At 37.6% G+C, this 21,494-nt stretch overlaps 1 protein-coding gene and 2 pseudogenes across 3 annotated transcripts in view; all 3 read right to left on the bottom strand.

Moving 5' to 3' along the window:
* Positions 1-21,494, bottom strand: part of LOC120090296 (Tetratricopeptide repeat (TPR)-like superfamily protein) — a 38,310-nt gene that overhangs the window by 16,181 nt on the left and 635 nt on the right. Inside the window, exon 3 of the mRNA XM_039047870.2 lies at positions 21,325-21,466. Within this exon, the coding sequence (XP_038903798.2) occupies positions 21,325-21,466 (142 nt within the window). The remainder of the gene's footprint in view (positions 1-21,324; positions 21,467-21,494) is intronic.
* Positions 442-21,465, bottom strand: LOC150032383 (uncharacterized protein At4g08330, chloroplastic pseudogene; annotated as a pseudogene). The gene is made up of 2 exons (XR_016524430.1): positions 21,325-21,465; positions 442-1,168 (listed from the first exon to the last, which is right to left on the bottom strand). The product of XR_016524430.1 is annotated as an uncharacterized protein At4g08330, chloroplastic pseudogene (transcript).
* On the bottom strand, positions 3,459-4,303 carry LOC120090297 (DNA-directed RNA polymerase V subunit 7 pseudogene; annotated as a pseudogene). Its single transcript, XR_016524429.1, has one exon. The product of XR_016524429.1 is annotated as a DNA-directed RNA polymerase V subunit 7 pseudogene (transcript).

Below are 21,494 nucleotides of genomic sequence, written 5' to 3'. Positions count from 1 at the left end.
TATACAAGACACTGATTTTTTTAAATGCTTTTTCACTGGTGAAAGTAGGTAAATTAAATTAATACAAAGAAGTTTAGTCAAGAAATTCAATCCAAAAGGATCATCCTAGATTAAAAAATTTAACTAACAGACTAAAAAAGGAACCCAAACGTAACTTTTCCGGAAACCTCAGGTGTGATAATTTAATTCTTTTTCTTGTGCCAATTTTCAAAGTTTTTGGTCTGCTGTGGTGAATTCTCTATTATCCAGGTTTTCTTTTTTTCCCCTTTTACTTTGTTATTTTGCTCACTTGGCTCGTTTGTTTTGGCCCATCTCCTCTCACGGCTTCTTTTAGTGCTCTCTCTCCAAGCTTTAGGTGCTTATAGTTTCAGGTTTTTTGTCTATTTGGCTTGTTCTCATTTTCAGTTGTAATCTTTTTTTAGCTTCGAAACAATTCAGTCATATAAATCATACTTTCAGTTTGCAATAACAATAACAGTGAATCCTTTTCAATTACACTTCCCTTCCATTTGAGACCCAATTCTATTCACATGTAAAACACAGCAAACAGATTCAAGAATCCTGCATTTGTTGCTGCTAAGCAATTCTTTTAGCTCCAAAGAACCATTCAACAAACAAACCCTTATCCTTGTTTAAATAACTGTGGTACCAAATTCATTGGAAGATGAAGGCTGTAAAGCACGAATTTTTACTTCATATTTCATGCACCTAGAGACTTCATTGGGCAAGGATGAATCTGATCCATCTGAAACAAGTGGGCTGAAGAAAGTATGGTTACTGCGAGCATTTCCAATATGGTTTCCACACTTCTGACACAGTAGTTTGATTCTTCGGCGAAACAGACCCCAAGAGTTCTTTGAGAAATGAGGCACACATTGAAGTTCATCAACCTGTGTAAATCTGCTTTCGTCGATGTTTAGAAATGATATGATCCCTCGCTTAATCGATTTACCATATTTAGAGCCAACAGTCGATGTGTTGCGGTTAATAGAGCTCAAGTTCAGTTCGTATCCCGAAGCTCCACAACTGTAAAAAACATCTCTATGAGAAGGGAAGAGCGAAGCTGACAAAGAGGACTGGATGTGGGTTCCATGGCCATAGTCGTCTCCGAACACCAGCGACTGCCTCATTCCTCTTCTTCAGAATACGACACCGTCTCCAACGCTGGCTGCAATGGTTGACGGAGGTATCGAGGTCGTAAATGGGGAATCACAGTTTGGTAGAAACAATGATGCAGTTTTGACAATAGCGATCAAGTTCTTATTCAATCTAAGCGAGCTCAAGAATCAATTATAGAAGCTATAACCTCAGAATAAAAAGAAATTGAAGCTTGAACAAGACAAAGTGTGGTGAAAGGGAGAATTGGAAGAAGAATGATAATCTCACTTTCAGTTGGAATCGTTTCTTATATATACTCTCCTTGTTATTTTCTTCTTATTTCTCTTTCGGAATATTGTACTTTTTAGCATTACTCTCTTTTCATTTTATCAATGAAAAGTTTTGTTTCCTTTTCAAAAAAATAAAGATGGAATTTCAGAAGAAGTTAATCTATAGTTTAATTTTTTAAATAGATAAAAGGATTTCTCTTGGTAGTTGTAATCTTGGAAGTGGCAGTTTAGAAGTTAGTTTGAACTGTGGTTTGATTCTCGCACTTCCAGCCTTTTTGGACTTCTTTCCTCATCTGCCCATTGGATTGTTATCGACTTTGGCTATAGTTTATGTGCTCTCTTGTTTTGTTTTCCTTTTTGGAGCTGGTTTGTTAGGAATAAGTGTGTTTTTTTGTTGTCTTATCCTCTTTGTATCTCATTAGTATTTCTTCTCATTTTATTTTTGAGCATTCTCTTTCCTCTTAAAGGTTATTGTATCCTTGAGCATTAATCTCTTTTCAATTTATCAATGAAAAGTTATGTTTCCTTTTCAAAAATAAAATAAGATAGATAAAAGGAAGGCATTGTTTGAACGGTTGTGTTGAGAATCCCACACATTGGAAAAACCAAGGGACTTCACACTTTTTATAAGATAGATGGGATACTCCTCCAGTTTCCAATTGACTTTGAGATGGAACCTCACACTATCAAATATGGAATCAGAGCCCATAAAGCCCAAACGGATATTCGATCCAATAAAAAAGAAATTGAGATCCGATCAAGAATGGTGAACCCAAAAGAGGCACCATCTTGAGGGGGTAGGTTGAGAATCCCACGTTGGAAAAACCAAAAGACCTCACACTCTTTATAAGATGGATGAGATACTCCCTCCCGTTGCCAATTGGTTTTGAGATTGAACCTCATACTATCAAATAGATTGTACGTTAAAAAAATCAAAAAATAAAAAAGAACCTTCAATAACCCAAATTTTAAGAATGCTCATTAATTGTACATCATAATTTCATATGTCGCGTCCCAAGAAAAACGGTTGTGAATATTTGATATTAGTCCTTTTCCTTTTCTTCCTCAGTTGTAATGGTTATTCCTATCTTCCAACTTATTATTTGTCCTTATTTGCAATGCCCGATAAAGTGATTCTCTCGTTAGAAAGAATTATGCGAAATTTCTTTTGGGAAGGGCATAAGGGAAGCAAAACAAACTATTTGGTGAAATGGGACATTGTCATTGTTACACGTTCCTTAATTGATGGAGGTCTCGATTTGGAGGTCTCAAAAATAGAAATATGGCTTTACTAGCTAAATGGGGTTGGCGATATATGGAGGAAGAAAATTCCTTATAGAGGCAAGTGGTTAGAAGCATTCATGGAAAAGACTTCATTATTGGCACACGGCTGGAAAGGTGGGGAATAGCTTGAGAAGCCCTTGGATTTGCAGTTCGATAATTTGGTTGAAAGTGGAAGCTTTGGCTCCTTTCAAACTTGACAATGGTACTCGAATTTCTTTTTGGACCGACCTATGGGTAGATGCACTCCCTCTGAATATTCGGTATCTTGGACTTTTTAGGATTGCTTTGTTACCAAAGGGATCCAAAGCATCTCATTGGGATCATATGCTGACTTCTTGGTCTATTGTATCCCGTCGATTGCTTAAAGATGACGAGATAATAGAGTTTCACGACTTGTTAACTCTAATTTCAGGCACAAGAATTTCGGAAAATTCTTATACGAAAACATGGTTCCTAGAAGCTTTCGGTAATTTTTCAGTTAAATCTCTCACTACTCATCTCTCCCCTTCATCCCCTTTGGACAAATGTCTATATAAGGCTTTATGGAAGACTAAAAGTCCGAGAAGAGTAAATATTCAAGTGTGGATAATGATTTTTGGCCTTCTAAATTGTTCCTCGGTCATGCAAAGAAAGTTCCCTTCGGTTCATTTGTTATCTTCTATTTGCCCTTTGTTTAAAAAGGATGGTGAAGATTTGCATAACCTATTTTTCAAAAGTTCATATTCAGTAAAACAAACATAGATATTCAATATCCGTCTAAACAATATAATCAAGTCTTAAAAGCTCAACAAAGATGAAGAAAATAACATGATAGCAAATTGCATTACAGGCCTACCATCCATCGTCCAAGAAACTTCCTACAAACATTTAGCTTCACTTAATAATGTCACCTACACATTGATCCATCCTGAAGATGACTTGATTTTGTTTATATATACACAGTACAAACTTAACAGTACAGTGCCAGAAATTCACTAAGAAACAGGCCCTAAATAATCACCCTCCAAACTTACCAGTGCCTGAAACTCCCTTTCGGCCTCAAGCCACTTTGTTCCAATGACAATAAAACATACTACTACATCTTTCTCAATTTTTGAGAGCACAGGATTCTCACCCGGCACATAGCGGTAATCTGGCATTTTCAGGTAAGAGAGATATATGCTCTCAACAGGGCCACATCTCAAGAAAGCACCGTGCTTGAGAACCTTGTGAACAACTCCTTCCAAGATCTCTCCCCTATAAAGTTTGAAGGTGATACCACTAAAAATAACTGGAAACAAGACATCACCTGTCTGACGAACTTTCCCTTCTCCTATATTTTCAAGAGTTGTAACTGCGAGGAAATAGCCGAGATCCTTGGTGGCCTTTTTTGTGGCAAATTCGTCCAGTAGACGAATTATAATAGACCTTTGGAGCATCAAGCCTTTTGCGTCCAAGTTTTCAGCAGGAATTATGACATTCCATGGTAACTGCACTTTGAGAAACATTTCCTACTTCCTTCAACCTATCAGAAATCTGAAGAAGAAGAAGCAGCAGCAGCAGTAGCAGCAGCTTGCCCTTTCCGGCCACCGAGTTTCACGGCCTCCTGCTAAGTCGCAACTTTAATGCCATCAAAAGTTCATATTCAGCAACATGGTGGTGGAAATTTTTCTCCATTTTTTAATATTGCTGGGATGTTTAGAGATAATTTTAGAAGTAATGTTCAGCAAATTTTAATAGGCCCTTCACTTAAGAAGCGCCCTAGGGGGTTAATACGGCGAAGGCTTTACTTGCATAATTGTGGTTTGAAAGAAACCAAAGAGTATTCCACAATAAAGAAGTAGGTTGGGTGGATCAGTTTGAATTAGCACGAAGAAATGCTTCATCCTAATGCACTTTATGCAAGACTTTCGAAGATTTCTCCATACAGGAATTATGTTTAAATTGGCAGGCCTTCATCTTCCCAGTTTTTTAGTAGTTTTTATCTCAATCTTATATTATCTGGCCTAGTCTTCCTTTGTATCAATGTGTATCGGTTAGTGAATTGTCTTGGGACCTTGGTTGTCCTTTGCTTTTTATCATTATGTTAGTTTTGTATGGATATGATGAGGGCATTAATGGGGTGTCAACCTAGTTGAGATGCCCGAATGTGAATCCTGATCCTTAGGCTCTCTTGCTCTTTGTATAACCCTCTTGTATTTTGAGCATTAGTCTCTTTTCACCTTATTAATAAAGAGGCTCGTTTCCTTTTTGTTATAATTCTATAATTAGGATTTTCCATTCTTGTAAATATTTTGTGATATTTTCCTTTTCTATGCTTTGTACACTTGTATATATTCATATCTTTGGTGAATGAATAGAGCATTATGATTCTTTCTCAAACCTAAGAGTTTTACATGGTATCAGAATTTAGAACCCATTTGTGATACGTTTAGGGTTTTGTGGAGAGGTGAGTTTACACTTTTGCTCACAGTCGCCGTCGTTAGCCGCCACCACCCAAAAAAAAAAAAAAAAAATTGTTTTTTTACACCGCCCAGTCCAAAGAGGAGCCCAACTGCCGATCTAAAAAACCTCAAGGTCCGATTGCCATCTGACCAACGCATGAGGCTCACGCGCCTACTATTCTTCTTTGCCGTCCATCCACGCGCCGGCACGTGTAGGCGCGTGTGCCGTCCTTTTTTTGTTCATTTTCTGTGGATTTCTTCAGTGTGGTTGACTCTTCTTGGTGGTGTGTTTGTTTGGTATATATAGATATTCTCACTGCTTGTAAAGACATCTCTTCGGTAAATTAGGGTTTGAATCTCTATTGTCCAGTGTCTATTGTTTTTGAGATAATGGCCGATAAGAAACCAGTAGTCATGTCTGAGATTGTTCCTATGGTGTCAAAAGTAACTGAACACAAGTTGAATGGATCCAACTACTATTCATGGAGATCAAATGTCTGCCACTTTATTAGGAGTATGGAGATGGATGATCACATCACAGAAGAGCCACCGATTGATGCTAATAAGAAGATTTGGTGGCGAGATGATTCAAGGATGCTTCTTCTATTGACCGTGAAATTGTTGAACTAGTAAATCACTGCGAATCAGTCAAGGAACTATTGAAATATCTGGATTTCCTTTATTCAGGGAAAGAAAATATTAATAGAGTGTTTGATGTTTGTAACACTCTATATCAACCTCATCAAGGAGAAAAATCTCTTACAAGCTACTTTATGGAGGTTAAAAATACATGCGCGAAATTCAATGCCTTAATGCCAATCAGCACGGATCCAAAAGTTCTAATGGCTCAATGTGAAAAGTTGTTTATCATGAGTTTTTTAGTAGGTCTTGCACCTAAATATGAGATGGACAAAGATCAAGTGTTGTCAAGCTCAAATATCTCCTCGTTGGAAGAAGCTTACACTCGAATACTTCGTACTAAAAAGACACAAGCAGTTACATCATCTGATTCTAGCAATGCTTTGATTGGGCGCACAAATGATTATAGAGGTAATAAGGGGGTTGAATCAAATAGCTTCAAAGGTCATCCAAATAACCAAAGATCAAATCCAGGAGGTATTGTTTGCTATTATTGTCATAAATCTGGCCATACAAAGCGTGAATGCAGAAAATTGCTGAATAAGGGTCAGAGAATGTCATCACCCTTTGCACATGTCGCCTCTACTCCTGATAATCTTGACAAGTCAATTACGATTTCTGCAGAGGAGTTTGCTAAATTTCAGCAGTATCAAGAGTCATCGAGGGCATCATCTTCTACTCCCATTACGGCCATCGCAGAGACAGGTAACATTTCCAAATGTCTTCTTTCCTCCACGTCAAAATGGGTCATTGACTCTGGCGCTACAGACCATATGACAGGTAACCCCAATTTATTCTCTAACCTTTGTACATCTACCTCTTCACCTAATGTCACTATAGCTGATGGAACCTCCACTCCTGTTTTAGGATCAAAAACTGTTCATCTTACTGAATCAATTTCTTTGTCATCAGTTTTAAATTTACCACATTTCTCGTTTAATTTGATTTCGGTCAGTAAACTCACTTGTGATCTTCATTGTTGTGTCTCCTTTTTTCTTGGTTATTGCTTATTTCAAGATCTTATGACGAAACAGACTATTGGTAAATGGCGTGAATTTGGAGGTCTTTACATCTTTGAACCACAAACACCTACGGCCATCACATGCTCAAGTGTGTCGTCTCCCTTTGAAGAGCATTGTCGTTTGGGTCACCTGTCTATCTCTGTGTTGAAGAGTCTTCGTCCACAACTTCAATTTTTGTCTTCTTTAGATTGTAAGTCATGTCAGTTTGCTAAATTTCATCGTTTGAGTTTGTATCCTCAAGTCAATAAACGAGCTAGTGCTCCTTTTGAATTAGTCCATTCTGATGTTTGGGGTCCTTGTCCTGTTGAGTCCAAGGGAGGGTTTCGGTATTTTGTTACATTTGTCGATGACTATTCTCGTGTTATGTGGTTATATTTAATGAAAAGTCGTTCTGAGTTACTTTCTCACTTTCTAACTTCTATGCTGAAATCCAAACTCAGTTTAATGGTGCTCTTAAAATCCTACGGAGTGATAATGCTAAGGAATATTTTTCTCATACACTCAAGTCTTATTTAGATGCACATGGCATTCTTCATCAATCTTCCTGTGCCGATACTCCATCTCAAAATGGGGTTGCAGAACGAAAGAATCGTCATCTCCTTGAGACAACCAAAGCTTTGATGTTTCAAATGCATGTTCCAAAATCTTTTTGGGTTGATGCTGTTTCCACAGCTTGTTTCTTAATAAATCACATGCCTTCTTCCATTTTTAAGGGTGAGATACCTTTTCGTACTTTATGCCCCAAGCAAAATTTATTTCCCATTCCACCCAAAATATTTGGTTGTACCTGCTTTGTTCGGGATGTTCGGCCTCAGCATACCAAGCTGGATCCAAAGTCCTTAAAATGTGTTTTCCTTGGTTATTCCCATGTCCAAAAGGGATATCGGTGTTATTGTCCTAGTCTAAATAAATATTCCTCTCTCCTGATATCACATTTTTTTAACATACCCCATTTTTTTCATCACCATCATTCTTTCCAAATAAGAGTCAATGGGAGCATAAGGAAGTAGAGGATGATTTCCTTGTCTACACAGTTACTTCTCCCTCCGATCCTCTTCCTGATTCATCTCTACCTGTGGCTACCTCTACTCTTCCACCCATCGTTAAGGTCTACACTCGACGACAACCTCCTTCAATTCCATGCCCTGTACCAGAGTCTTCTTCGTCAGTGGATCCAGAAATGAGTGATGATCTCCCTATTGCTCTTCGTAAAGGTAAACGTACATGTACTTATCCTATTTCCTCTTTTGTTTCATATAACCATTTGTCACCTTCCACATGTTCATTCATTGCATCCTTAGAGTCTGTATCCATCCCTAAAATTGTTCATAAGGCTTTGTCTCATCCTGGTTGGTGTGTCGCAATGGTGGAGGAGATGACTGCCTTAGATGATAATTGTACTTGGGATTTAGTTTCTCTCCCTGCAGGAAAGAAGGCTATCGGTTGCAAATGGGTGTTTGCGGTTAAAGTCAATCCTGATGGTTCTGTTGCTCGGTTAAAAGCGTGCCTTGTAGCGAAAGGCTATGCACAAACTTATGACGTTGACTATGCTGATACTTTTTCTCCCGTAGCAAAAATGGTATCTGTACGGTTGATTATTTCATTAGCTTCAATCAATCATTGGCCTTTACATCGGCTTAATATTAAAAATGCATTTCTTCATGGTGATCTTCAAGAAGGGGTGTATATGGAGCAACCACTAGGGTTTGTTGCTCAGGGGGAGAATGGAACAGTGTGTCGCCTTCGTAAATCCTTGTATGGATTAAAGCGGAGCCCACGAGCTTGGTTTGGTAAATTTAGTCAAGTGATTGAAAGCTTTGGAATGCAGAAGAGCATGTCAGATCATTCAGTCTTTTTTAAGAGATCTGAGGGTGGTGTCATCTTGTTAGTCGTATATGTGGATGATATTGTGATTACTGGTGATGATGCTTTAGGTATCCAGTCTCTAAAGACCTTTCTTCATAGTCAATTCCATACAAAAGATTTGGGCATGTTGAAATACTTCTTAGGAATTGAGGTAATAAGAAGCATGAAAGGAATTCTATTATCACAGAGAAAATATGTACTTGATTTGTTGACTGAAACAGGAAAGCTAGGGGCCAAGCCATGTAATACCCCAATGATGCCCAACTTACAACTCACAAAAGATGAAGAATTGCTAAAAGATCCTGAAAGATATAGGAGGTTAGTGGGAAAACTTAACTACTTTACAGTGACTCGACCCGACATAGCCTATTCAGTAAGTATTGTGAGTCAGTACATGTCATGCCCTACAGTTGATCATTGGATTGCAATGGAATAGATTCTTAGTTATTTGAAGGCTACTCTTGGGCGTGGTTTATTATATAAGGATTATGGTCATACTAATATTGAATGTTTCTCAGACGCCGATTGAGCAAGATCTAAAGAAGACAGAAGATCAACGTCAGGGTATTGTGTTTTTGTTCGTGGTAATTTGATTTCCTGGAAGAGTAAGAAGCAAAATATGGTGTCACGTTCAAGTGCAGAATCAAAATATAGAACAATGGCACAATCTGTGTGTGAATTGATTTGGATATATTAACTTCTTGTTGAGTTGGGGTTTGAAATCACCACACCGACAAAGTTGTGGTGTGATAAATATAATCAAGCAGCACTTCATATTGCGTCTAATCCAGTATTTCATGAAAGAACTAAACATATTGAAGTTGATTGCCATTTTGTACGTGAGAAAATTCAACAAGGGCTGGTATCTACAGGATATGTGAAGACTGGAGAACAATTAGGAGATATCTTCACGAAAGCATTGGATGGAAGACGTATAGATTATCTATGTAACAAGTTGGGCATGATTAACATGTATGCTCCAACTTGAGGGGGAGTGTTATAATTTCTATAATTAGGATTTTCCATTCTTGTAAATATTTTGTGATATTTTCCTTTTCTATACTTTGTACACTTGTATATATTCATATCTTTAGTGAATGACTAGAGCATTCTAATTCTTTCTCAAACCTAAGAGTTTTACACTTTTTAAAAAAAATGGTTATTCCTCCTATGTAAGAAAACCTAAAGTACAAACATATGGATTGGGTCTTTTTTACTGTGATGGGTATCCTCATGGTGTTCTTCTAAGCAACTTGCTGATTATTCTACTCAAGATCTTGTCTGAATTGTATCACTTTTATCTTTTCTGCTTAGTTATCTTTGTAATTTGCTTTTGTTTTCATATCTTTGTATTTTAAGCATTGGCCTATTTTCATTTATTCAATGAAAAAGTTTATTTCCTTTTCAAAAATATTTTTGAATATATTCAAAATATCTAATCTCTCAATTTGAGTGTGGTAGTATTAGAGCAAGAAGTTGGTTTATGTTATGTGAAGACGGAAAACGTTCTCTTCTCTCTCCTCTAACTTTTCACCTTCCACTTCCTTCCATCGCATCCTCCACCTCTTTCCTATACCCATAGTTGATTCATCGTCTCAGATTGTCATCATCGGCTTCCTTCAATCGAGGGCTTTTGTTCTTGGTTTATTCTTCAGCTCCTTATTCCTTCTTGGGATGTTTCTGTAAATCTTTGGGTTGTTTATCCTTTTCTTTGGAAAGGAAACAAGACTTTCATCAATTAAATGTAAAGAGACCAATGCTCAAAATACAATGATATAAAATAAAATAAATATAGCAATTACAACCACTACGGCCAAATACAACCAAAAGTAGAAGAGGAAACTCTAGACGATCTCAAACCAAAAACAAAATAGCAACTACTCTTGAAAAGCTCGAAGAATTCCTTCAAAGTGAAACTCCTCAATGTAATCAAACACGAAACAGTTAATGGACAACTTCTGAAGAACCCAACCAAACTAGAAACGGTTAGCCTTAAACAAGATATTGAAAACCCACTAGAAGTGAAGAAAGGAAAAACAATGCCCAAAAATACAACATCCCTGAAAGATTCTTTGAAAGGCTTGAATGGAGACTTCACCTGAGAAAACTTCCCAAATTCTCGATTTAAAAACTTCCCAAATTCTCAATTAAATCAGAATTTGTGGCAACTGAGGCTGGATTTCTATCATCTGTAAGCCACACGCCTCTATTAAGGATTGAAATTTGGAAGGAACTGAGGAAGGAGTTAAGGGATACTTTTCTACTGATGCTAATGAAAGTATAGCCTTATCTGCAATCTTACCATCATCAATTGAGAAGAGATTATCAAAAACTTTTGTGAGAGAGTCTTCAATAGGAAGTACATCTAACTCAGTATCAGCTAACTGCTCATCCACCTCCTCACTACTCATACTAACCTCATAAGCAAATCGAAATCCCCAACCCCATCATGAACAGATTGGGTGGAGGTAGATGCCTTAGTATTGGAAGAGGACAAAACACCCTTGGTAAACTCAACATTTGATCCTGGAGGAATGAACTCTGTATAAGTGAACGGATCTAAAGAAAGTGAAAGAGGCCGAGAAAGCTTTGATGATGAAGTGATGATCCAAGTACAAGCTTCCTCCAAAATGTTTGTGTTTATCTCTAATTTTATAGGGAAACCAGAGTGAGCAAGCTTTCTTGGTATAAAAGAAAGGGTGGGGTTCAACAAGCCGAGAAGTCTTAGATCTATCCAAAATATTTGCATGTGCCACTTTTTCATCATTCTCATGTTTGTTCTCCTATGGCAACCCAAATTGCTTTGCTAATAGGTTAAGCTCTTTAGGTTTTCCCAAAATCCTGAAAGGCTCAAAGGGATCCCTTGAAACTAATGGAAAACTCTGAATCGGTTCACAAAAGTCTGCTTCAGGGCTCGACCTTCATCTTTCATAATCTGCTTTAAACGAAAAATATCTAAGAACCACAGACACAGATACGGATACATTCCACGGATACGATACGATACGATACGGCGATACGTTAATTTCTAAAAAACTAAGATACGGATACATTGAAGATAATAATGTCTATTTAATTGCTATAATACTTATTTTAAGTTAGAATAAAATAGATTCAAGAAGAGAGTGAAAACTTGAAAAAAAATCCAGTAACGTCGAGTGATTGTTGAACAACTAGAGTAGACGGTAGGAAAGAAGTAGAAGATGAAGAATGAAGTTCAAGATGAAGCGGGTGTGAATCATGATTTAAATAATGAGAGAGAAGGGAAGAATGAAGATTTAATTACATTTCAGGTTTTTTAAAAAAAAAAAATTATGTTTTATCAATTTTAATTTATTTGGTTTTGGATTGCTCAATTTAAGTGGACTTTTATGTTTAGAAGTGATTTTAAAATGGTTGAAATCACTTTTTTCATTTTCAAAATCTGTGAAACATGTTTAATTCTTCAAAACTAATTTTGATGATATGAAAATTGCATTTAAAAGTGTAAGATTGAAAACTAAATTAATTTTGAGTAATTAAAAATGTGTCCGAGTGATTTTAAAAATGAAAAAAGTGATTTTTGATGATTTTAAAATCACTCCTAAACATGCACTAAAATAAAATAGGTTGTGGGTTGGGCTTTTTAAATGGTTGGGCTTAAATTTGAAAGAAAAAAAAAAAAATTTGACCCACGCATCCCCTTCACATATCTGGAAGCAGATACGCATTTCTGAAAATTAAAAATAAAAATAAAAAAAATAAAAAAACCAAATACTTCAAATCACGTATTTGGACATATCCGTATCTGATACCGATTCTCTACACAATTAGAAGTATATGTGCTTCCTAGAAAAATATCAACTGGGTTGTAAAAATCACTCAAAAATAAAGCGTCATAAACTATATTTGGAGGATCCAAGACTTCAATGTCACCAAAATGAAGAAACATATTTCCTCTGATTTTATTCTTAATTTCAATGGTTGTTGGCATAAAACACAAAGATTATGTTGGACTTGAATTTGAGCCACCGAATAATTGATCATATTGAGAGTGTCAGCTGCTTTGCTAATAAGGCCACCAAAATATGTCCCAATAGACTGAAAAGTCTCACGACACCAATAATCTAAGGGTAGATTTTTTAATTGAAATCCAACCCCATATCTCTTTATAAATCTCGGATGACTGAATTTCGCCATTCCATTTTTCAAAATGCAAATGGAAGTCCTCAAAAGTCGTCCAATTTCCTGGAGAAACAATAAAATTCGCCAAGTTTCTAGTGACAACTTTAATCAAAGCTTTATCATCAAAAAAGGGATCGATCAACACTTCAGTTTTGAAGTGGTCTTCCAAAACCACTGCTATTTTCGTCCAATCATTATGCGGAAAAAGTCTTGAGATTACCCACAATTCATCGAACTCAAGCTGAAACACATCGTGATCATTTTAAACCTGATAAGAAGTTTGAGCTTTCCTTGAGTCGAGAATTAATTTTCCAAAACTAGGGGGATAAGCCCTATGATTTTCCACTAACACCTTTGCATAACTCTTGCTTGCTCCATTCAACCAAATTCCTCTATATTTTTAGGTTTTACTCTTATTCCCATATTTTTTACACCTTGTTGATGTTCTAGTTTAGTTAGTATTTTCAGTTAGTTAGTTGCTAGGTTGTCACCTCAGCCTATGCATATGGCTGAATGTTAACTTGACACACTATGCTCTCTTATTTTAAAACTTCCTTTAAGGTATTATTGAAGACATCAATTGGTATAAGAGTTGCATCCTAGCTCGAATTCAACTGGCAATAGGATTAGGTTATACTAGCAACACGGAAGCAGAAACATGCACCCACAATCGACACTTGCAGTCAATTGAGGTTTCAATCAACAAACGAAAAAGAGGCCAAGTGTTAGCCTACGTAGCCCATGGATTAGCATTTCAAGATCTTGGCTGAAAGTTGAAGCTTTAGCCATGTTCAAGCTTGGCAATAATTGTAGAATTGCATTTTGGCTCGATTCGTGGATAGATAAAATGCCTCTAAATATCTGCTTTCCAAGCTTATTCAGAATTGCTCTCAACCCCAATGCTCCGGTGTCGGATCATTGGGATACCTCCTCTTCCTCATGGTCCATTTTCTTTCAAAGATTACGAAAGGAGGAAGAGATAATCAAATTTCAGAATCTCCTTGGCCTCATTTTAGAAAAAAAGGATGGGGGCATGTTCGGATAGGAGGTTATGGTCTTTTGAAGCTAACGGTGCTTTCTCAATCAAATCTCATAACTTGTTTATCATTGACCTCCCCTTTAGATAAAGGGTTGAAGAAAGCTCTTTGGAAATCCAAGAGTCCCCAACGGGTGAATATTACGGTTTGGATTATGCTATTTAGGTCTTTAAACTGTTCCTCAGTCATGCAAAGGAAACTCCCTTCTCATTTTTATCTCCATCTACTTGTACCCCGTGTATGGCTGACAAGTTTATGATGTTTTATTTGAGAGTGATTTTTATAATCCAGTTGATATTTCTCGTTTAAAACAAGTTATGGAAGATGAAGGTATCGTTCCTACAATTCTCCATCAGTTTCAAGGGATCTCTTTTAAGTCTGTTAGGAGTTTAGATGAACCGCAAGAATCTAGATTGTCACAAGAGAACAAGTAAGAGAATGATGAAAAAGTGGCACCAGGTTTATCTTTGCTAACAGCTCGTGATAGATCTAAATCCTCTCGGCTTATTAAACCCTACCCTTTCTTTTATACCAAAAAGCGTGCTCACTCTAGTTTTCTTGGAAACCCGGAGACTCTGATCATTACTTCATCACCAAATCTATCTCAGCCTTCTTCACTTCCTTCAGATTCATTCACTTACACAAAGTTTAGTCCTCCAGGATGTTGTGTTTATCAAAGGTGTTTTTTTCCTCTTCCATTACTAAGATATATACATCCACTCAATCGGAACATGATGAGGATTCCGATTCTGCATCTGAGGTTAGTATGAGCAATGAGGAGATAGATGAGCAATTAACTAATACTCAGGTAGATGATCTTCCTGTTGAAGACTCTCTCACGGAAGCTTTTGATGACCTTTTTTCAAGTGAAGATAGTAAGGTTAGTAGCATCAGCGGAAAAGTATCCCTTAACTTCATCCTCAATCCCTTCAAAATTCCACTCCTTAATAGAGGCATGTGATTTTCAGATGGTAGAAATTAGATCTCAATCACCGCAAGCTATGATTTAACTGAGAGTTGGGGGTTGAATTTAAGTTGATTAATTATTATTCTTCTTCAGCTTTTTGTCATCAAAAGCTTCTTGGTTGACGTCTCCTTTGAAGCCTTCTAGTGGATGTTGTGGTTTTGGACATTACTTCTCCTTTCTTCTCTTTTAGGGGATCTTTGATATCCTTCAGATCTTTTCCCTCAGTTGTTTGGTGTTGGTTTACATCAAGGAGTTTTGCCTTGGAAGAATTCTTCGAGCCTTTCAAGAGTAGTTGTTATTTTATTATTTGTTTGAGGCTGATTTGAGTTTTGTCCTCTCCTTTTGATTGTATTTGTTCGAATTAATTGTAATTGTTATATTTATTTTTCTTTGTTTCATTGTATTTTGAGCCTTAGTCTCTTTCCATTTATGGGGGGGGTCTTTTTCCATTAAGTTTCCTTCCTTTTATTTGTCTCTATTGAAATGTTGTATTTGTCCTAAGAGCATTTTAGTCTTTTTACATTTCTCTACTGTATTAAGGTTTGCCTTAGTCTATTTATATGTGTATCTGTGGTAATTCAGTGTGTGAAAAATAAGAAAATATTCTATCATGGTTTTTTTCTCCTTGATCTAGGGTTTTCCACGTAAACTTGTCATCTTTCTTCTACCCTTCTGTATTTCAATATAGTATCAGAGCAGGGTGACGAAACCCTAACTGTCATTGACATCATTGAAGAAGGCACAGCCGACATCGTATACACCGCCGTTCAAGCTGCCGTCGACAAGTACCTCTGGTCGATATGTCGGCAGCCGTTGTAGGAAAATCTGAGCAGCAGTGTGTCGTCTGAAACGCGATTGCAAGTCGCGCCGTATCCGAGTGTGTCGTCCCAACCGATCATGCCTACCCAAATCGCACCGACGTCCCTTCAGCCAACCCAACCGTACCTCGCACTAGCCCAACCTGCACTGGCACTTCTTTCTTTCGCACCGTCTCAACCACATCAGTCCAGCCAAGGTACTTCTATGCCAGCCCCGCAGTCCCAACCTACGTCTTTTCACTCGAACCAGGAACCATTTGGCGTGCCATATATGGGTGAATCCTCGTATTTTTCGGGTGGACAGCAACCGAATACAGCAGCCACTCATCTTCCTCAATATGCACCGGCTAATCAGGGGACTTTGGGTTCGACTAGATTGTCTCCATTGGTGGTCAACAGCAGTTAATTAATCTTCAACAATAGATTCGGGCTATTGGAGCAACCCTTGGAACGATCATACATCCTCAGTCCAACCTAGTAAATTCAGTTCTGTCTTCTGGCCTACCGATATATTCAAAGAATCCGGTAACTTCTTTCTCTGCTTTACCTACAATTAGAGATGTCCACGGGGTGGGGTGGGGTGGGGCGGGCCGGGGCCGGGGGTGCCATGCCCCATCCCCGTCCTCGCTCCCATTTCATTCCCCATCCCCGTGAAATTCCCCACGAGGATCGGGTTCCCCGCAGGAATTTTTCCCCGTTACCTTTTTTTTTTGTAAAAAGCCAATTAATTTAAATCGCTAATGTAAGCAAATTTTAATTAAATAATTAACATTATCATTAAATTGTTTATTATGGTTTGTTTTACATGACAATTTGAATTTAAAGATAAATTACTCAAATTTTGACTTGAAAAAGCTAATTAATTGTTTTTAGTATAAAGAAATAAATATAAATCAAATTATTCACATATATAATCTAAATTTAAATATTCAATTTAAACATATTCATTATCTTTCCCAAGAAATAATCAAATTTGAAATTTAAATGTAATATTTATATAATATTAATAATAACATAACATTAGATAACTATACTAAATAAATATGTAGAAGCTAATCGGGGCGGGGATGGGAAACGGGGCGAGGCAGGGACCGGGATGCATTCCCCGTCCCCGTCTCCGTTTAGCTCACGGGGAATTTTTTTCCCCATTCCCCCCCTAATAGGGGAATCCCCGCCCTGTTCGAGGCAGGGTCCCGTCTCCATGGGGAAATTGGACATCTTTACCTACAACGAATATAGGTTGCAGAAACTCCTATTGAACCTAATATAAAGCTTCTAGCAGTAAAAGCAGAAGAAATAAAGGACAATGAACGATATCAGAGGCTTGTTGGTAGATTAATTTATCTGTCTTATACACGTCCCGATATTGCATTTGTTGTGAGCATGGTAAGTCAGTTTATGCATTCTCCTGAACCGATTCACTTTGAAGCTGCCAACAGAATTTTGAGATATTTGAAAGGGTCTCCTAGAAAAGGTATTCTATTCAAAAGGAATAATCACTTCCAAATAGAAGTCTACTGTAACACCCGAACCTTCACAGGATTCTTTAGGCAGAAAGAGAAACTCAAAATTCAAGCTCTTGAAGGGAAAAATACCCAAGTATCCAAAACTATGCCTTGGAAGGAAGAGAGTACTTAAGAAAAATTGACTAAGTACCAAGGATATGAGGGGTAGGAGCTTAACTTATGGTAAGACACTTCAAGTGGAACATATTCTGGGAAGGAAAGAGGACTTGGACACATGCTAGGGTAGAAATAGACATGGTGGGCACATACCATGAGGATTTTGGACGCATGGGAGGTGTTATGGTGAGATGTTTGGGATCAAGTGGAAACCTAAGGAAAGAAGTGGTTGTGTTGGAAGATCATGTATTGAACTATGCACCACCAAGGAAGGAAATTTGGAATTAACACATGAGGAATGAGTGGTGGGCGCATAGGGGATTCAAGGGGGAAAAGTTGGCTAAGTGTTGGACAACATAAGACACCACAAGTGGAGGAAACCCTAAAAAGGGAAGGGATGGGCGCATAGGTGAAACATTAGGTGCATCAATGGCTATGTTGATGGAAGTCTTGAAGGAAAAGTAAGACAAGAAGACATATGGCTAAGTCTTGGAGTTGGGGAGTAGGCTATGCGTTGAGGAGGAAAATAAAAACCAAGAGAAGAAAAAGGAAGATAGATGGGCGCATGAGGGAGAGATGGGCGCATAAAACCTAGGGTTGGCGCATAGGGAGGTCTTGTAAACTTCATTTGAACTTTAGGAGGAGCAAGATGGAAGCATAAGACACATCCTTGGTAGAGAGTTACACCAAGGAAGCCAAAAACCCTAGTTGGTGCAAGCTTGAGGTAGTTGGGGCATACTCTTGCCTAAGACCTAAGAGGAAGACGTGGTGATTAAGAGCCAAATTGAGGAACCATACATCTAAACCTAAGTGAGCATGCGTTGGAGGCACCATCATGAATGCATAAAGGAGATGTTGGACGCATAGAGGAGGGTTGATGAAGCCACCATGCGCCCAACCTAGGTTAGTATGCGTTAATTAGAGAATTTGGCAAGTAAGGTCGGATTGACAACAATATAGGGTACGTGGCTCAACCAAGTGAAGTCTTGGCCAAGCCAAGGATGAGGTGGACGCATAGTAGGACATGAAGAAGGGCGGAATGACACTTCAAAAGATAGCTATGCGTTAGTCTAGGCATGATGAAGACACTTAAGCTTTGCATGCAAGGAAGAGGTGTCAAGGAAGATCCATTGGACCAACATAAACTTGCCATACAAGCAAGGTGTCATGCGTTGGAGCATAGGAATGATGACAAGGATCCCTTTGGAATGCCTATAAATACCCGAGGAGACTCCATTTCACTTTACAACTCAAAATATCCTTAAGGAGACTTAAAAAGAGAGGAAGTTGGAGAAAATTGAGGAGCTCGAGGAGGGGGATGCGTTAATGGGAGGTTTACCATGCATTAATGGTAGTTTGCCATGCGTTGATCAAGGCTTGCTTGTGTTAAAGGAGTGTCCATACACCAATCAACCTGCAGGAAATGACCCTTGCGCCCACAGTTGTCTTGGTTTGTCCTAGGGTGTAGATTAGCATTTGTTAGAGTTGGTAAGATAGGGCTAAGGCCAAGAAGGTATGTTAAAGTTGTTTTAACCCTAGAAAATAGGATTCTAAGTTGATTATGAGATTAACATAGGTTCAGAATCATAAAGGAACTAGGGAAGCAGGAAAAGTTCAGGAAAGAGAAACTCCTACGGGTGAACTATGAGTGGTTTTATTTTCAATTGTTTTAATTGATCTTATCTACATATATGTTATGATATATATATATTTATATATGTATGGTTTGATGAGGCTAGTATGATCAGGAAGGTGTCCTCTCGAAGTCAAGTTACTAAGTTTCCATTGTTTTACGTAAAAGATTGTGTAACTTCGCATTTACTTGATAGCATGTTTATAAGGATTGATCTGGAAACTAGAATTGTACCCTGGGTAAATGTTAGCGTGTCTCAAGCACGTCTAACGAGATTTTGTCAACATGTGCACATTTGGCGGGACATATTGGGCACTGGGATTGTTTCCTTGCACAAGTGTCTTGGGTTAGACTGGACTACCTGGGAAAACAGATCATGCTTGTGGTATCTCAGCAATCAGGCTGGGATGGTTATATCTTATTTCTTGACGTTGTTTGTGTTTGTTGTCTGTGAAATTATTTCAAAATGAATTACTAAAAGAAAAACCTAGTTTCTTAAATGCCTTATCCCTCACTGAGCTTTTAGCTCACATTTTCCAATATTTTGTCCCCCCCCCCCCCCCGATAGCGGAAAAGGACGTTTTGGAAGTACCACTTGAGGTTAGGATCTGCCACTCTAGCGGTGCGATGGATCCTACTACAATAGAGAGATAGTAGGTTTCAGAAATAATCACAAAAATTATTATAAACCTATTTAGTATAAATAAATGTAGCTAATCAATTTAACTTTGATATTAGACACATCTGTGTTATAAGAATTATCTAGTATACAGGGGAAAGGGGACAGTAGATATCACAAAAGGATGGTGTTGCCGTCTTCACGCCTCCTTTCGGACTTAGGGAGTAAAAACGAGAGGGGGTGTGACATCTACACTGATGCAGATTGGACTGGAAGTACTAAATATAGAAGACCTACCTCTGGTTATTGTTCCTTCGTTGGAGGAAATTTGGTTACTTGGAGAAGTAAAAAAACAAAATGTGGTGGCCAGAAATAGTGTTGAAGCAAAGTTTGGAGCCTTGGCTCATGGAATTTGTGAAGGCACATGGATCAAAAAGATACTTGAAGAGTTGAAGATTTCTTTGACTATGCCTATACGGATTTATTGTAACAATAAAGCTGCAATTTCTATTGCCCATAATCCAGTTTTACACGATAGAACAAAACATGTTGAGGTTGATAAGTATTTTATTAAAGAAAAAATTGAAGCAGGAACAATATGCATTCCTTATCTTCCTACATCAGAGCAAATTGCTGATGTGCTAACTAAAGGTCTTCCAAAGAAACAATTTGACAGATTGATTGATAAGCTGGCTATGGAAGACATCTTCAAACCAGCTTGAGGGGAGTATTGGAATTTCTATATTTGTATATGAATATTTATTTTCCTTTATTGTCTTTATTCTTTCCATATTTGTAAAAGGTCTTTCTCCTATATAAGAAGACCTACTCTGCACATATTTAATAAGAGAAAAAGGAGATTAATATTTCTATTCCTCCAATTTCTACAGTTTCAAAATCCACAATTTCTTCTTTTCAACTCTGTATTCTTCGACGACTTTGTTTGCAATCAAGATAGGGTCAAGTATTTGTCTTCCTTCTACAAACGCACTTTGGTAAGGAGAGATGAGAGAAGGCATAACTTCCTTAATCCTTTCTGCCAAGACTTTAGCTTGAATCTTGTAAATTGAGGAAGTCAAACTGATTAGTCTAAAGTCCTTTACAAAGCTAGCTGTCTCTTTTTTCTTAACAAGACAAACAAAATTCTCTCTCAAGCAAGCATTTACATGGCCATTTCGCTGAAATTCACTAAACAGCTTTTGGAAATCTCTTTTGCAAAGGTTCTAAAATTTTATGTAGAATTCTGTGGTGAAACCGCCTGGTCCAAGAGCCTTGTTTTTACCATGTGACTGAACTCCAATCCAAATTTCTTCATCTTTAAAGGGCCTAATGAGCTTGGAATTTTGTGAAGTTGAAAGTCTGAAACTGTATTCCAAACCGAGTTAGAAGGCATATATCTCTTTCCAAGCATCTTTTGATATAGTGAATTGAAAAAACTGTTTTTTCCTCTTCAATCTCATTAAAAGGCAGCAAAGAAGTGCCCTTGAAGACTGCAATTCTGACATTAAAGACTTACTTCTCTTTGCTGATAGCATTCAGTGAAACAAACTTGTGCCTCCATCCCTTTCTTTGAGCCATGAAATTTTTACACTTTTGGAGATAATTTCTTTCCTCGCACATATACAAGGATAACTATAGCTTATCTAATCCCATGACCAATTGGAGAAGTTTTTTGTAATCCACTAAATAGAATCTTTTTGTAATTTCATCTTATCAATAAAATTTTCTGTTATGTATATATATATATGCAACTCAAAAATTAAAGAAGCAACAAGAAGATACGCTTTCAGAAGAATAAAGAAATATGGCAGTGAGAACGAAAACAAAATTTTAGATGCCAACCTGCAGTTCAGGATAGCATATCTCAACTGAAAATATGTATCCCGACTCCAAGGCAGAAATTGAATTTTGATAGTCTCCTTCAATAATCAGAGCATTTGCTAACTGTGAATTGAAGTTGCAAGACCATAGCTTCACTGACAGTCTTAAATGGGTGCAAGAAGAGAACGCCA

This window comes from Benincasa hispida, chromosome 11 (assembly GCF_027475165.1).
Source record: "Benincasa hispida cultivar pf3 chromosome 11, pf3_genome.v1.1, whole genome shotgun sequence".
Lineage (NCBI taxonomy): Eukaryota > Viridiplantae > Streptophyta > Magnoliopsida > Cucurbitales > Cucurbitaceae > Benincasa > Benincasa hispida.
This window is presented reverse-complemented; position numbering and strand designations above follow the sequence as displayed.